Genomic DNA, 16,458 nt, shown 5'->3' with positions numbered 1-16,458 from the left:
TTGATTACTAAGCAGTTGGTTGTGTTTGTTTTAAATTAGGTCAGATCCCCCACGGCGTTTATGCAGAATAAACGTGGAAATCCCCCACGCGTAAATCCGCGACTATAAAAATCGACAATGTCCCCCTAAGCAAGCAATTTCTATTTATTTATCTTAATCATAGATAGCAATTGACTCGTAGAAAAGCTTACAATGGTACACGAAATTTACGATTACTCCTTAGACCAACTCACTGCTCTTGAAGAAGGTACCGTCTTTGAAAAGTTTGATGCCGAAGTTGCATGGAAACTTGGTAGTTATGCTCGAGAAGTTTCCCTTCAAAAATTTCCAAACAAGGCAGTCATCATTGACATCACATTGAGCTCCGGTCACATTTTATTCCACACTGCCTCTCTTCCAGGTACCACAATTGATAATGACAAATGGGTTCAAAGAAAGGTCAATACTGTCTTTAGATTTGGAAAATCCAGTTTCTTTATGGGCCAAAAATTGAGACAAAAGAAGCAGCCATTGGAAGATGTGTACTTCATTTCATCAAATGATTTTGCCACTCATGGGGGAAGTGTTCCTATTAGAGTCAAATCACATGATGGTGTTATTGGAGCTTTGACAATTAGTGGTTTAGCTCAAGAAGAAGATCACTTGTTAGCTGTTGAAATTTTAAAGCAATTCAACAAATAAGCAATAATTCGCTACCTATGCTTCTCAATATCCATATATAGAGGGAAATTTATAAACACTGTGGTTAAGTTATTATTCTGTAGAATCCTCCTTCATCAAATAATACGTTCTAGCAGCTAATCTCTCAGCATGAGCAGATAATTTCAACAACAATTCGATATATCACCCTCTAATAAGCGTGTATATTAAGCTTTAGAGGCGGGCATGTCTTTGTATTAAGGACGATATATTTAAATGGTCGAGGTTGAATGAACATGCTTGGCTTGGCACTTTAGATTCATATTTCGCTAGTGACTATATTTACACAGTTCATATAAAATTTCAGCACGAAAAAAAGTATGTTAAAATTTTCAATTTGAAAAATGAGAGTAGTCAGCTTATGATCTATTCAGTCTGTAACACCTAACTAATGTCTTCACTTGCCAAAAGCATACTCGGTAGCAGTAGGGTAATTATTGGCTTAACTGCCAATCCTGTAAATTTTATCCAAATACGTACTGCCACTAAGAGAGTTGCTAGTTCTAGAACAAATAACAAGGACTCTCCAGGTAAACGTCTTGGTCCTAAGGAAAGTGATGGGAGCTTTGTAAAGCCTGGTCATATTATCATGAGACAAAGAGGTACCAAAATACATCCTGGTGAAAATGTAAGAATTGGTAAAGATCATACAATTTATGCAGTTGAACCGGGATTTGTCAGATATTACAGAGATCCTTTCCACCCATTAAGAAAGTATGTTGGTGTTGCATTGAGAAGAGATTTGACTTTGCCAAAGGATCATTTTGAAGCCCGAGTAAGAAGATTTGGCTATATTGAAATTAAGGATCCAGAAGCAGCTGAACGAGAAGAAAATGTCAAATCTAGAAAAGAACTTCTCTACCAACCAGAACTTGAAAGAAAGCTTAAAGAAAAGGAAGAAGTCAGTAAAGCAAACTTGTCCGCATTTTCCAAGGGACTAGTGAATGATTTCAAGTTGGAACTTTCTGATGAGGAACTTAGTTTGGCTTCCTCTAGATTGCTTGCTGTCTTTGAACTTTCTCAAACTGGTCAAACATGGGAAGCTGCACAAACCCAAGAAACCTTTAGCCAAATTTATTTGTTAAAATTGAGAGCTAAGCGTGGCGAGATTAGTCAAGAAGAATTTGAAACACTTAAGAAGCAATATATCGAGATAACCAGCAAGATTGACAACGAGGTTTCAGTCTCTTGGGATGGTAAGCTTTGTAAATATTTGAACCCAGAAGAATTATCAAAGAAAAAGCAAGAACTCAAAGCAAGTATGGAATCACTTTTGAAAGAAAAGGGGACTACCAAAGAATATAGAAAGGAGGTCGCTTCTCTCATTAATACTATTGGTGTTTTCAGTCAAGCAGAAAAGAAGCAACTTGAGACTATTTACTTGCCCTCCGAGTTACCATACTCTGTTCCTGGATCAGTGATTAAGGGCGTTAATCCGAATGAGGTTGCCAAAGATGTCAAAGTTCAACAAATTTATGATGAATCTACCAAAAAGTATGCATTCATTGGCAGACCAACAACTGTATTTGAATAGAGTCATGTAAATAACACTCCATATATATACTTTGTAAATAGAATATACTGAAATCATAAAGTGAACTAACGCGACGCAAAATTTGAAAAAAAAAAAAAATAAAAAATAAAAAATAAAAAATCGGGCCAAAAAATTGCTTGAAAAAAGTGTGTGTTGTCCAACGGTTAGTACAAACTCTTCTTTCGAGGATCATCAACTAAAGTTCACTAGATATACAATGGCCATCGAATTACCATTTGAAATACCAAAGGACAATTTCATTTACCAAAACTATTCCAAGATTGTGGTTACTTACCATAGTTTTATAGATGAGTCTGTTCCGCATACAAGAAACAGATGGATTGGATTCAGTGTTTTGATTGCATTGTTTCTTTTACGTATATTTATGGCTCAAGGGTGGTATATAATATGTTACGCTTTGGGAATATACCTATTGAACCTTTTCTTGGCCTTCTTGACTCCAAAGTTTGATCCATCATTAGAGCAAGAATTGAAGAACGAATCAATTGAAGAAGGTGTACAAGACGAAGAACCAGATAAAGACAGCGATGAATTCAGACCATTTATTAGAAGATTACCTGAATTTAAGTTTTGGTACAATGCTACACGCGCAACTATTGTTGCTTTGTTCTTATCTCTCTTTGAGATCTTTGATATTCCTGTGTTTTGGCCAATCCTTTTGATGTATTTTATCATTTTGTTCACTTTGACAATGAGAAAACAGATTCAACACATGATCAAGTACAAATATTTGCCATTTGACTTTGGTAAAGCTAGATATAGAAGAACTTGAAGCTTTTTAATCTATTGCTGAATCGCTCTTGTACTATATCACTCTTATTTACTTGTTATATAGTACTTTAATACATCTTTAACCGCTAAGCCTTGATAGTTGTTCTTTTCGTACTTATGTGTGTTGGCACGTGATTACGTGTTTTGAAATTTTTGCCCGATTCTCCGAGCACCCCCCCCCTTTTTTGGGTGACTTCAAATTCGACTCAGTCGAGCACAGTGAATGTTGATTCCTCCAATAATTAATTCCATCATGAGTCGTGCTGAGGTTGATTTGCAAACAAGTGTCAAGAAAGCGTGTAATGTGGACGAAGTTCCTCCCAAGAGAAAGCATGTCAGAGCATGTATTGTTTACACTTGGGATCATAAGAACTCTCGTGCCTTTTGGAACGCAGTGAAGATACAACCATTGCAGAGTAACGAGGTTCAATTGTTCAAAGCCCTTATCATGATTCATAAGGTTCTTCAAGAAGGTCATCCAAATACACTTAAGGATGCCTATAGAAATCGTGATTTCATTTCTTCGTTAGGATCTGTTTTCCCTACCCATGGAAATGCATATGGAAGATTGATTAGTCAGTACGATAGATATCTTCTTCAAAAGTTAGATTTCCATCGCAACAATCCTGGATTTAATGGTATTTTTGAATATGAAGAGTATATCTCATTAAGGGCCGTCAATGACCCCAATGAAGGTTATGAATCTATTTTACAATTGATGGATCTCCAAGACCTGATTAACGATCTCCAAAAGCTTATATTCGCGACAATTCATCAAACCCACAACAATTTGTGTAAAGTTAGTGCATTGGTTCCTTTGATTTCTGAGTCTTATGGGATTTACAAGTTTTGTACCTCGATGCTTAGAGCCATGTACCAACAATTGGGTGCTGATGATGCATTAACTGTATTGGTTGAGAGATTCGACTCCCAACACTTTATGTTACGTGATTTTTACACTGACTGCCATTCAATTAAGTTTTTGACCAGTCTTATTACTATTCCTAGATTACCTAACAGTGCACCAAACTTGCAAATTAGCGACGATGGCCAAGCTATTTCTAGACCTCGTTCCGCTAATACTACTGAAAATAGTACTCCTCAATTGTCTGCTCAACCTACCAGTTTTGAAGCTCCTCCTAATCCACCACCTGAAGTTGACCAACAAACTGGCTATTTGTATCAGCAGCAGCAGGAGCAAGCTAGAATTCAAAATGAGTTGGAATTGCAACGTCAGCAACAACTTCAACAACAGCAGGAGCAACAACGTCTTTTTGAAGAGCAACAACGTGAACAAGAAAGAAGATTTTTGCAAGAACAACAAGCTTTACAAATGCAACAGACTCAACAACAACAAAGTCGTGTCTCTGAGTTAGAACATGATTTGTTAATGTTCAAGAATCAATATGATAATGATCAACTGCTCTTACAACAATATGATGCCCGTGTTAAAACCTTGGAAAACGAAATGATGACTTTTAACAATACCGCTACTCAACAAATTGCCTCCAAGGATGAGCAAATTAAAAATTTAGAAGATCAGATTGACAATTGGACCAAAAAGTATGAATCTCTTGCAAAGTTGTATTCTCAATTACGTCAAGAACATTTGAACTTGTTAGCCAAATTTAAAAAGATTCAGCAGAAGATTAATAGTGCACAAGAATCAATTTTGAAGAAAGAGAAACTCGAAAAGGACCTCAAGGCCAAGAATGTGGAGTTGGCTGACTTAATCCGTGAACGTGATAGAGCTAGATTGGATATTGACCGAGTTAAAGCAAGCAAGGACCAAGAAATTGAAAAGCTTGAGGCTGAAATTCGTGAATTAACTTTGTCTGCAAGAGAATCAGGTAAATTACAAACCTTGAACTTATCTTCCGTCATGTCCAAGCATCAAAGTGAGCTTGAGGATTTAAAGAAGCAACTTGCAGATAGAGAATTACAATTAAATGACTTGGGTGACTCGGAGGCTTTGAAAGATAAGTTGACAGAAAAAGAACTTGAATTAGAAATTGCCCAAGAGTCTTTGGATAGTGCCCTTAGAGAGTTGGCCAAGGCTAAAGAGGATCAAGATGAAATTGATAATGCTCAAATTGATCAAATTCTTCTCAGTAACATTGAAAAACTTAAAGACTTGGTTGATATTTTCTTGGACAATAACATTAGACGTATTTTGGAAACAAAGCATGAATTATCATCGCAAGCACAAGCAGGTAATTTGAATTCGACTCCAGAATACTTATTATCAATTTGTGAAAAAACTTCAGATACTGCTAATGCCTTCACATCTATTTTTAAGAATTATGTTTCTGAAGGGAAGAACTCATATTATGATGATAATTCGATTTATCAAGATATCATTTTGAACAGTTCTGAATTGACCGTTACCATCAATGATTTGCTGATGAATGCGAAAGGTGTTGCAAAAAGTATTCCTGGAGCTCAAGAAGAAAATTTGTTGACTTATGTCCATGGTGTATTAGATAGCACATTAGATTACTTCCAAAGCATCAAATCTGATCAGTTGAACAAGCTTGATGATTCTGGAAAAGCTGCTCGAGTTAATGATGGTAATGCAGACCTTCAGAATTTGTTAAAGGAATTAGGTCTGTTTGTTGATGGCTTGAAATCCCATAGTGGAATCAAGTTCCTGGGTAACTTGGAGGAGCTCGTTAACGATGAAATGGAACAAACTGCTGCAATTGTCAGTAAGGCATCCAATTTCTTGAATGATTTGATGGCCAATCCAAGTATCCATGGAGGAAACTTAGAAGTTCACGAAATGATTTTGGCTGCTGCCAAGTTAGTCACTGATGCTGTGGTTAATTTGATTTCTGCTTCTGTTGAATCGCAAAATGAAATTGTTAGCAAAGGTAAAGGCACCCAAACAAGAACTGAATTCTATAAGAAGAACAATCGTTGGACTGAAGGTTTGATTAGTGCATCTAAAGCTGTTGCTGGCGCAACCAACATTTTAATCCTGACAGCTGATGGTGTTCTTAGAGATGTTAATTCTCATGAACAATTGATTGTGGCCTCTAATGAAGTTGCTGCATCTACTGCACAATTAGTCGCTGCTTCAAGAGTCAAAGCTAATTTCGTATCCAAGACCCAAGACAATTTAGAACATGCATCAAGTGATGTAACCAGTGCATGTAAAGCTCTTGTGTCCAAAGTTCAACAATTGTTGACTAAGGAACAAGATACTAATGACATTGATTTGAGCAAGTTGACTCCATATGAGGGTAAGACTGTTGAGATGGAACAACAAGTTGAAATTTTGAAGTTGGAAAATAAATTGAATGCTGCTAGAAAGAGATTAGGAGAAATTAGAAAGCATGGTTATAGAGATGATGAAAGCGATGATGAAAACTAGGCTTGTTTATATGATGCAGTATTTAATATCTGTGTAAAATCTGTGATATTTTTAATAAATTTGATACTCTACAATTTTGGTTGTCATAACATGAACCATTGAACAGCTCTGCTGTAACTTGTATTTAAAATCCTTTAGTTGCACGATTAGATCGATGCTTTTGAAAGGAATATCTTCTCTATCATTTGCATTTTATCTTAGTAGAGGAATATTTGAATCAAACATAGAATAGAGCATAGAAGTAACTAGATATGCCCTCACGAAATTCAACATTCAAAAACAGCGCATAAGTTAATCAATGAGATTATTCATTCTTATTTGTTTCAATGGTCTAAGTAAGTTTCATTGTTGTTTGAAGTGTGGAATATTTAAGCCCCATTTTGCCTGTTTTGAGTACTGAATTAATATGGGAGCATGTTTGGCTACTTCAATGCACTTTTCTTTTGATTCAAATATTCCATACGTGGAAAGTACTTACTTATATGGTTGATATTAGTTAATGTGTTTGTTTCAAACAGACACAGGTCATTTCAAGTTATTCCCCTCTTAAGATTTGAACTTATACAAATAAAAAAAAAGGATGTCATTTCACGGGAATATTTAGGCGGAGTCATCGGATCTGTACAACAGAATGAGATCTCTTTAAGGATATATAGCATTTCCTATGGAAGATAAACATCTAAGTAATTCAATAGGATTCATCTCTATGTATAATCTAGTTGTAAAATCTTTAGCTCAACAGTAATGAGGATAGCCAAGTAAACGTTTTTCTTATAATTTCAGTAACGTAAAATTGCTCTCCATCTGCCGTCAATGACCCATTCCCTGATAAGGTGTGGCACAGTATTGACGCAAAACAATCAATTAGGACGCTAACTAAATGTGAGTTTTCCTTGAGAAATGCTTGTTCATCCAAAAATAGCGTGTGGTAACTTGATTCTGGATCAGATACTGTATCTTCGCCAGTAAATTCAAAATACTTTTGTTTTCGTTCTAAAAGAAATGGCACTAATATGGCATCACGGAAAGCTAAAATCAATTCTTTTTCAAAGTTAACTGGTGGGAAATCTGATGAAGAGTTGAACTTGTATTGAGAAACTGTGTCAAAACAACCTTGGAGCGGTTCAAATAGACTCAATATGTAAAAACGGATCTTCTTGTTGAAATGAGTCCAACCAAATGATATTTCCTGCCAAGAAACCAGCAAATCTGTTACAAGCCCCTTGGTTGAAGGGGGTGGTAGTTTGCTTTTAGAGTCATTAAAATTCATATTGGTGATATCTTTTCTGAAAATAGTTAAGCATTTTATGAATAATGTTTGAACATCTTGGGAAATCTCTCTCGCCCTGAAGTAGTCAAGATCTTCAGCACTATCATTTGGTAATGTAAGTAAATTATTTAAACCTGTTTTATGTTTTGGTTTAGATTTATTTGGTGAGCTGATACTTGTTTCTGGTGAATGCTTGGATTCTTCAAATAAATTCTCCTTGATAAAAGATGCAATATCTTCAGTTGAGTATCCCAAGTACGGATGGATAATAATTGCCTCTGAATTCTTGCGTATTGGGACCAAGAATAAAGGTTTAATAACATTCATAAGATTTCCCAAGAATCTAGCATTTGTCTTTGAAAAGTCCAGTATAGCAGGAATTGATTCGGTCTCAGAATCGTCGCTTACAGGTATAGTTCCATCTTGGGAGTTTTTATGGGCTCTAGATTGGAAAAACAGGTCAGCTGGAAGTAACATCTTTTTATGAAGGGCATAATCTGTAGTTCCCTCGGTTTCATCTATGGAATAATTGGGATCTGTAAATTTGTAGATTGAAGCTAATTTTATATCGGCAATATAGGAGTTTGAACTATTTGATGACAAACATAATGCGCTTCGGGTATTATTGGTATGCTCGTCAATTTTGGCCTTTGAATTTGTAGGTTCTAATGGAGACAGGAGAGCATGGGATCTGTGAAAGAAGCTATGAAAAGTTGAAACTGGAGATCCTAATGAATTCTTTCTTGTGCCGCCGGAGTTGGATTCGTTTAACAGAGTTGAGCTTACTATTTTCTTGGGTAGTCGTATACCATGATGACCAGTTGTTTGAATAGTTAGATCGGGTTTTCCTTTATTCTTGAATTTTAACCTTCGTGAAATCCGAAATTTGTTAGTTCCCCCCTTTTTAGAATCGTATGTAAGCATCAGACTGTTACTGTCATTAAGAAAGGATTGATCGTCTCCTTCTTTCAACAGCAACTCGCTGGTTGCTTGAGGAAGTAAGCTTGAGACTGATTTGTTTTTTGAGAATAGTTTAGTTAACGGATTGGTTCGGGACGTGGAGGAACTGGTTGTTATGGAAGACAGGGAACTATTTGTAGCCATTTTCTTCAATGTATTGAAACCCACACTAGAAACATTGGCACTGGGTTTGTTTACCCCCGGTAGATGTATTCGAGAAGAGCTGGAACCATTTGTTTGAATATAAAAGCTTTGAGATGGATTGCTCTCTTCCATTTTCTTGGTAGCTAGTGTAACATATTAAGAAAAATTATCTTCGATTAAATCTGGAGTATGAAAATAAGAAAAAAAAAAAAAAGAATGAAGATCTTGAATCTTCACCAAAACCTTGTCTATACAAAAGTTAAAGTTGTGAAATGCTTCTGCAGCATCTATAGAAGGCGCGGGAGTTGATGGCCGAAGGGGAGTACTCCAAAGCCATCAACTTTTATATCTTAGCTATCAAGAGTGATAGTTCGAGCTCAAAACTCTATTCGTCACGAGCTAAAGCATGCTATCTTCACCTTCAAACGTCCGATAACACCTCTCAATCACAATAGAAGAAAGTAACAGATGACTGTTCCACTGAATTGGGCTTGGAAAAGTCAAATTATGATGCCATGTACTATAATGCATTGAGTCGGATTTACGGATACAAGAAATAATCAAAGGGATTAAAGATGCTTGAGTTGGCTTATAATGCATCAGTAGTACGAGCAAAGAACTATAAGCAATACACACTTCCACAAGAAATATACCAAGAGATTCTAAAAGTGAAATGGAATTTGCAACAAACTTGGCCGAGTCCCATCCGTTTTTTTAACAAATCAGTGTATCTTCTTCAAAAGGAGTTTCATTGTGAATTGAAAGAACTACTGAAAGGTGACAAAGATGAATTCCAAATTAAAATGACCAACCTCAGCATAAAATATAACGAACAAATAAAGCAGTTAGTGGGGATGTTTAAACACAAATATGGTGGCCAAGATAAACGCGAGCCACCAGACATTCTATGCGACCCCATTTCGTTCAATCTTTTACACGATCCCCGTCATTACTCTTTCGGGCCACTTTTCTGAAAAATCATGGTTATGGCAACATTTAACTAGCCATAAGTTTGATCCGTTAACTAAACAGAAATTGAGCAAAGAACAATGTTATCCTAACACAGCGTTACGAAAATGTGTTGAACTGTACATTGTTGGTGAATTTGTCGTTTAGGTTTAGTATTTTTATGAGAAATTTGCCTAATTTATAACGAAAAATATATCAAATGCAGCACATATCATGAACCTAAGAAATTTATTGTAATTAATGTAATTCTATAGCTACAACGTACCATTATAGAATCAAGTTTACCATTAGGATAGGCCATATTGTAAACAAACTGGAGTATACTTGTAGAGTAGTGTAACATTTGATTAGCTGTCATCCTGCATACTAGCCAAAATGATTTGCAGCTTTGGTGCAGGTTTATTATTATGCACTTCCTAATTAGGAACAAATCTAAATAAACCCAATTATGTTTAACAACCGGATCTCATATACAATCCATGAATTGTGCAAAAAAATGTAAAAATAGATTTTTACAATTCACTCAATTCTTCTTGGAAAGTCTTCTTTTCTAACCAATAATGAATCCATTTGACGATAGCAATAGTACCGATCCGTTTCAGGATTCACAACCTTCATACCCTAACAGCGCCTTCACTAGTGATCGTGCTTCTCCAAGAAGGAGATACCAGCCATTAGACGATGACGAAGATGATGTCGATGGGAAATTCTTAGCATTTCCTCAATCAACGCAACAGCAACAATCTCCAATTTCAAGACAATCACCAAACATTTTCGCCAGTACTGCCAGAGCTTTTGCCAGTAAATCAAGCCTTCTCAACACAACCCCTAACTTGAAACACAGTGATGGTCAAACTCCAAGAGCAAAATACACTGCTCAAGAGTCACCCAAGAGACAAACAAAAACAGAATTAATCATACCCGAAGACCAAGAAGATGAGATTGCTGAATCGTTACTTCATGGATCTCCACGCAGGTCATTTAGAGCCAGTGCAATTAGCAGCGAAAGGTTCTTGGAACCACCTCAACCGATCTTTTCTCCGCAAACATTTGCTGAAGCTAACCCCGAAGCAAGCGACCAAGAAACTGTCTACGATTATGAATCATACCAAAAACATCACGATCTAGAAGAAAAGTCATTATACGCTGCATCTACCTATAGCGGCCGCTCTTATATCTCCGAAGACAATAACAACACCAATGAAAGTAACTACTTTAGCAATTCCTTAGATGGGAATATTATGCAAAATATCGATAATGGTTATATACCACCTCGTGATAAGGTCACCACCAAGAGAAAAGTCAAGTTAATTGGTGGTCAAGCTGGTAACTTGGTGTTGGAAAACCCCATTCCTGAGGAATTAAGAAAGGTGTTGACCAGGACTGAATCTCCATTTGGTGAATTTACAAATATGACATATACCGCTTGTACTTCTGAACCAGATGAGTTCATCGCCAATGGGTTCACTTTACGTGCAGCAAAGTATGGCCGTGAGACCGAAGTGGTGATCTGTATTACTATGTATAATGAAGATGAATATTCCTTTGCGAGAACTATGCATGGGGTTATGAAGAATGTGGCCCATTTATGCTCAAGACATAAATCTAAAGTGTGGGGTAAGGATGGTTGGAAAAAGATTCAGGTTGTGATTGTTGCCGATGGTAGAAACAAAGTCAACGAATCAGTGCTTCAGTTATTGACAGCTACTGGTTGTTACCAAGATAATTTAGCAAGACCATATGTTAACAACAAGAAAGTCAATGCCCATTTATTCGAATATACCACCCAAATTTCTATTGACGAAAACCTCAAGTTCAAAGGTGATGAAAAGAACTTGACTCCAGTCCAAGTTTTGTTTTGTTTGAAAGAAAAGAACCAAAAGAAAATCAATTCGCACAGATGGTTATTCAATGCCTTTTGCCCTGTTTTAGACCCTAATGTTATCATTCTTTTAGATGTGGGTACTAAACCAGATAACCATGCTGTTTACAATTTGTGGAAAGCATTTGATCGTGATTCCAATGTTGCGGGTGCTGCCGGAGAAATTAAAGCCATGAAGGGTAAAGGTTGGATCAACCTTACTAACCCGTTAGTGGCCTCTCAGAACTTCGAATACAAAATGTCAAACATTCTTGATAAGCCACTTGAATCCTTGTTTGGATATATTTCTGTGTTACCAGGGGCTCTTTCTGCCTATAGGTATATTGCATTAAAGAACCATGAAGATGGAACTGGTCCGTTGGCGGCATATTTCAAGGGTGAAGATTTACTTAATGCCCATGAGTCCGAAAAGGAAAATAACAAAACCAATTTCTTTGAAGCCAATATGTACTTGGCCGAAGATCGTATTTTATGTTGGGAGTTGGTTTCTAAACGAAACGAAAACTGGGTGCTTAAGTTTGTTAAGCTGGCTACAGGTGAAACTGATGTTCCTGAAACCGTGTCGGAATTCCTTGCACAAAGAAGAAGATGGATCAATGGGGCATTCTTTGCTGCTTTATATTCGTTATACAATTGTGGTAAGATTTGGTCTACCGATCATTCCTATGCGAGAAAGTTTTGGTTACATGTGGAATTCGCCTATCAGTTTGTGTCATTGCTTTTTTCCTTCTTTTCCTTGAGTAACTTCTACTTGACTTTTTACTTCTTGACCGGTTCATTGGTATCTTATAAGGGTCTTGGTCATAATGGTGGATTTTGGATATTTACTTTGTTCAATTATCTTTGTATTTCGGTGTTGACTTCATTATTCATTGTATCGATTGGAAACAGACCACATGCTTCGAAAAACATCTTCAAAACGTTGATTATCTTGTTGACTGTTTGTGCATTGTATGCTTTAATTGTTGGTTTTGTGTTTGTGGTGAATACTATTGAAAAGTTTGGTAGTGGTAGTACGTCACATTATGTTTTGATTAGTATTGTTGTGTCTTTGTTATCCACGTATGGGTTGTACACATTGATGTCGATTTTATACATGGATCCTTGGCATATGCTTACTTGTTCGGTGCAATATTTCTTGATGATTCCTTCATATACATGTACATTGCAGATCTTTGCCTTTTGCAACACTCATGATGTTTCCTGGGGTACCAAGGGTGACAACAACCCTAAGGAAGATAGATCTAACCAATATATTATTGAAAAGAACGAAAAAGGTGAGTTCGAAGCTGTGGTTGTTGATGTCAATATCGATGAGGTATATCTTGAAACGTTGTACAATATCAGAGCCAAGAGATCCAACAAGAAACTTAGTGTGGTGCAACAAGCCAAGACACCACTTGAAGGAGAGGATTATGCCAAGGATGTGAGAACTAGAGTTGTTTTAACATGGATGCTTGCCAACTTGGTGTTTATTATGACCATGATTCATGTTTACCAACCGGGTGAAACCAGTCGTAACCTTTACCTAGCCTGTATTTTGTGGATGGTGGCCATCTTGTCGTGCTTCAGAGCAATTGGGTCTGTTGGTTACTTACTTCAAAATTCCGCCAGATTTTTTGTTGAAGCTAAGAGCAAATGGTCAAACAAACGAGCAGGGTACAATGCTACCAGTCACAACCCATTAAATGAAGATATATAGTAGTTTAATTTTAATATAAATATACCCCGTTATATTGGTGACTTAACCTTGAACTGGATGTTCCTGCATATTGATGCATGGTCTCCTAACAGAATTCAAGAAAGGAAGAAAAAAACATTCACCAAAACTATTTCCCACCCAACGCCCTCATTTTATACCGCGACTTTTTACAATATTATCTTTATACAACATGTACAATACAGCTCAAGCGAAAGGTCCTATTCAAACTATGGGACAGATGGGAACTCCATCCAGGGAGGAGTCTGGATTAGCAACCAACAAAGCTTTGAATGATGAACAAATCTACCAGTGGATTTCCGAACTTGTCACTGGGACGAATAGAGAGCGGGCACTATTAGAGTTGGGGAAAAAAAGAGAACAATATGACGACTTAGCACTAGTGTTGTGGAACTCATTCGGGGTGATGACTGTGTTGTTGGAGGAAATTATTTCTGTTTACCCTTATTTGAACCCTCCCAATTTAAGTGCATCAGTTTCCAACCGGGTGTGTAATGCTTTGGCTTTACTTCAATGCGTGGCATCCAACGTGCAAACCAGGGGATTGTTTTTAAGTGCAAACTTGCCTCTTTACCTCTATCCATTCTTGTCTACCAATGCTAGACAACGGTCATTTGAATATTTGAGATTAACTAGTTTGGGAGTCATTGGAGCGTTGGTCAAGAACGATACACCTGAAGTTATAAATTTCTTGTTAACTACGGAAATCGTGCCATTATGTTTGAACATCATGGAAATCTCATCGGAATTGTCCAAGACAGTTGCTATTTTCATCTTGCAAAAGATTTTATTGGATGACCAAGGATTGTCCTACGTGTGCACCACATTTGAAAGATTCCACACCGTTGCATCGGTCTTGTCTAAAATGATTGACCAACTCAGCATATCTGCAAGTTCCCAGAACCCACAACAGCCATCAAATAGTTCCGGTAGATTACTAAAACATGTGGTTAGATGCTACATGAGATTATCAGACAATTTAGAGGCGAGAAAAGCTTTGTCTAGTATATTACCAGAGCCTTTACGTGATGGTACATTCTCGTTGATATTACAAGATGATGTTGCTACCAAGAGATGTTTGGCACAACTTTTGTCCAATATAAGCGAACTGCAATAGTCAGCTTACGTGGTTACGAGATATGATGAATGATAGAATAGAGCGTATGTTAAATATGCTGACTAATATATGTAGTAGTAATAATAATAATATGCAGAATCATTAATAGATTTCATTCCTAGAAATAATAAACCATCCAATAGGTGGTATGTATTAGCGTTGGTATATCAACAACACGAAAAGTGTCGTGTATTGTTTACAAAAATTCCCAATGAGGATTCGGCAGCGATGGATCAACATCTTCAAAAAGAACCGCTGACTAAAAAAAAAAGAGTGTGAGAGTATCAACAGAGGTTCACAACACACCACAATGGTAGCCTTAGAAAGGAAAAGAAAGGTCGAAGACGGCGAAGCCGGTGCAAGAAAGAAGTTGAAATCTTCTTTCACCACCGCCTCTTTTATTTTACATTCATATTCCAAGTTACCTGATATCAATGAAATGCCTGTTGCCAAATCCACTCCTCTTGATATATTTGTGTGGGGTACCGGTTCCATGTGTGAACTTGGATTAGGACCTTCTTCCAAGAACAAAGAAGTCAAGAGACCAAGATTGAACCCATACTTGACTGAAGAAAAGCTCAATGGTACCAAGATTGTTGATTTCTCCGTCGGTGGAATGCACACTTTGGCTGTGGATGGCAAGAGTAGAATCTGGTCCTGGGGAGGAAATGACAGTGGTGTTTTAGGTAGAGATACCTCCAAAGCCAAGGAAGTGTTGAAAGACATGGATGGTGGCGACAGTGATGATGATGACGAAGATGGTGATTTGAATGAAGCCGAGTCAACTCCAGGGTTAGTGGAAAACTTACCCCATGATTCCCAAATCGTTCAAGTTGCCGCTACTGATAACTTGAGTGCAGTTTTGTTTGCCAATGGAGACGTGTACGCCTGGGGGTGTTTCCGTTGTAACGAAGGTTTATTGGGGTTCTTACGTGATGAGATCAAGATTCAAAAAACTCCATTGAAAATCAAAGAATTGAAAAACATTGTTCAATTGGCCGCTGGTAAGGATCATTTGCTTGCCCTTGATTCCAAGGGAATTGTCTATGCCTGGGGTAATGGTCAACAGTTCCAACTTGGACGTAGAATCTTGGAAAGACACCGTTACAGAGCTTTGGAGCCACAACAATTTGGATTATACAACATCAGGTATATTGCCAGTGGAGACTTCCATTGTTTTGCCATTGATCATAACGACAAGGTGTATGCCTGGGGTTTAAACCAGTATGGTCAATGTGCGTTGACCGATTCCAAGGGTAGATTGGAAGATGGGTCTATTATCTCCAAACCTACATTAATTCCTGAATTGTCTTACAAGGGTATTAAAGAAATTGTCGCTGGGGAACACCATAGTTTGGCTCTTACTGCTGACGGTGATGTATATGCATGGGGAAGATACGATATGAAGGAAGTTGGTATTCCTAAGGATAAATTACCAGAATCTACATTTAAAGATCAACACGGGAACCCAAGATCAGTGCCTACTCCTACCAAACTTCAGTTTGGGGGTAAAGAAGGTATTAAGATTAAGGCCATTGGTGCTGGATCACATCACTCGTTTGCCGTAACTGATGATGGATTTGTATACTCGTGGGGATTTGCTGATACTTATGGACCAGGATTGGGGCCATTGGACGAAGATGTTGAAAAGCCAACTAGAATCGTCAACACTGCTACCAAGAATGAAGATATTCATTTGATTGGTGCTGGAGGACAGTTTTCAGTTAGTGGAGGGGTTAAAATTGAAGATGAAGATGCTGCCGAAGATAGAATCGACAAGTATGATGAGTTGGATGAGCAGTAAAATGCTAGCCAACCTGACATTATTTTGAAGAACAATTAAAAAAAAACAGTGTATAATTAGTTATCAATGTATATTAATAGTGTAATTCTCGTTAAACTGGGTAGAAGTTGGGATAAGATGAATTAGTCTTGAGATGAGGAAGTAGTGACACAAAGCATACCCATCGCAGTAACTGTGGTTGCCAGGCTAAT

General features: G+C 37.3%; 9 protein-coding genes across 9 annotated transcripts; 8 read left to right on the top strand and 1 right to left on the bottom strand. All coding sequences in view use genetic code 12, as the record gives it.

Moving 5' to 3' along the window:
- Positions 1-155: 155 nt before the first annotated feature.
- On the top strand, positions 156-2,308 carry MRP7 (mitochondrial 54S ribosomal protein bL27m; the record flags this gene model as incomplete). Its single annotated transcript, XM_007377699.1, has 1 exon — positions 156-2,308. A coding segment is annotated over one exon (886 nt), but the record flags the coding sequence as incomplete, so codon positions are not given.
- SPAPADRAFT_144156 (uncharacterized protein) lies at positions 193-681 on the top strand (the record flags this gene model as incomplete). Its single annotated transcript, XM_007377700.1, has 1 exon — positions 193-681. The coding sequence occupies one exon, from the start codon at positions 193-195 to the stop codon at positions 679-681; it is 489 nt and encodes a 162-aa protein (XP_007377762.1).
- A 142-nt stretch (positions 2,309-2,450) lies between the features above and the next one.
- Positions 2,451-3,026, top strand: SPAPADRAFT_52840 (protein retreival receptor; the record flags this gene model as incomplete). The annotated part of the gene is made up of 1 exon (XM_007377698.1): positions 2,451-3,026. The coding sequence occupies one exon, from the start codon at positions 2,451-2,453 to the stop codon at positions 3,024-3,026; it is 576 nt and encodes a 191-aa protein (XP_007377760.1).
- Positions 3,027-3,250: 224 nt separating this feature from the next.
- Positions 3,251-6,474, top strand: SLA2 (Sla2p; the record flags this gene model as incomplete). Its single annotated transcript, XM_007377697.1, has 1 exon — positions 3,251-6,474. The coding sequence occupies one exon, from the start codon at positions 3,279-3,281 to the stop codon at positions 6,399-6,401; it is 3,123 nt and encodes a 1,040-aa protein (XP_007377759.1).
- A 657-nt stretch (positions 6,475-7,131) lies between these two features.
- Positions 7,132-8,907, bottom strand: SPAPADRAFT_143912 (uncharacterized protein; the record flags this gene model as incomplete). The annotated part of the gene is made up of 1 exon (XM_007377696.1): positions 7,132-8,907. One exon carries the CDS (start codon positions 8,905-8,907, stop codon positions 7,132-7,134), a length of 1,776 nt encoding a protein of 591 aa, XP_007377758.1.
- Positions 8,908-9,476: 569 nt separating this feature from the next.
- Positions 9,477-9,749, top strand: SPAPADRAFT_63616 (uncharacterized protein; the record flags this gene model as incomplete). Its single annotated transcript, XM_007377695.1, has 1 exon — positions 9,477-9,749. A coding segment is annotated over one exon (273 nt), but the record flags the coding sequence as incomplete, so codon positions are not given.
- A 555-nt stretch (positions 9,750-10,304) lies between these two features.
- On the top strand, positions 10,305-13,328 carry CHS1 (chitin synthase; the record flags this gene model as incomplete). The annotated part of the gene is made up of 1 exon (XM_007377694.1): positions 10,305-13,328. One exon carries the CDS (start codon positions 10,305-10,307, stop codon positions 13,326-13,328), a length of 3,024 nt encoding a protein of 1,007 aa, XP_007377756.1.
- Positions 13,329-13,468: 140 nt separating this feature from the next.
- On the top strand, positions 13,469-14,582 carry SPAPADRAFT_63613 (CCR4-NOT core subunit; the record flags this gene model as incomplete). The annotated part of the gene is made up of 1 exon (XM_007377693.1): positions 13,469-14,582. The coding sequence occupies one exon, from the start codon at positions 13,519-13,521 to the stop codon at positions 14,461-14,463; it is 945 nt and encodes a 314-aa protein (XP_007377755.1).
- A 162-nt stretch (positions 14,583-14,744) lies between these two features.
- Positions 14,745-16,418, top strand: SPAPADRAFT_63611 (Ran guanyl-nucleotide exchange factor; the record flags this gene model as incomplete). The annotated part of the gene is made up of 1 exon (XM_007377692.1): positions 14,745-16,418. The coding sequence occupies one exon, from the start codon at positions 14,774-14,776 to the stop codon at positions 16,265-16,267; it is 1,494 nt and encodes a 497-aa protein (XP_007377754.1).
- Positions 16,419-16,458: the final 40 nt, after the last annotated feature.

Source organism: Spathaspora passalidarum (assembly GCF_000223485.1).
Source record: "Spathaspora passalidarum NRRL Y-27907 unplaced genomic scaffold SPAPAscaffold_8, whole genome shotgun sequence".
Classification (NCBI taxonomy): Eukaryota; Fungi; Ascomycota; class Pichiomycetes; order Serinales; family Debaryomycetaceae; genus Spathaspora; species Spathaspora passalidarum.
Note: the sequence above shows the minus strand (reverse complement) of the source record. Positions and strands in the feature narration are given on the sequence as shown.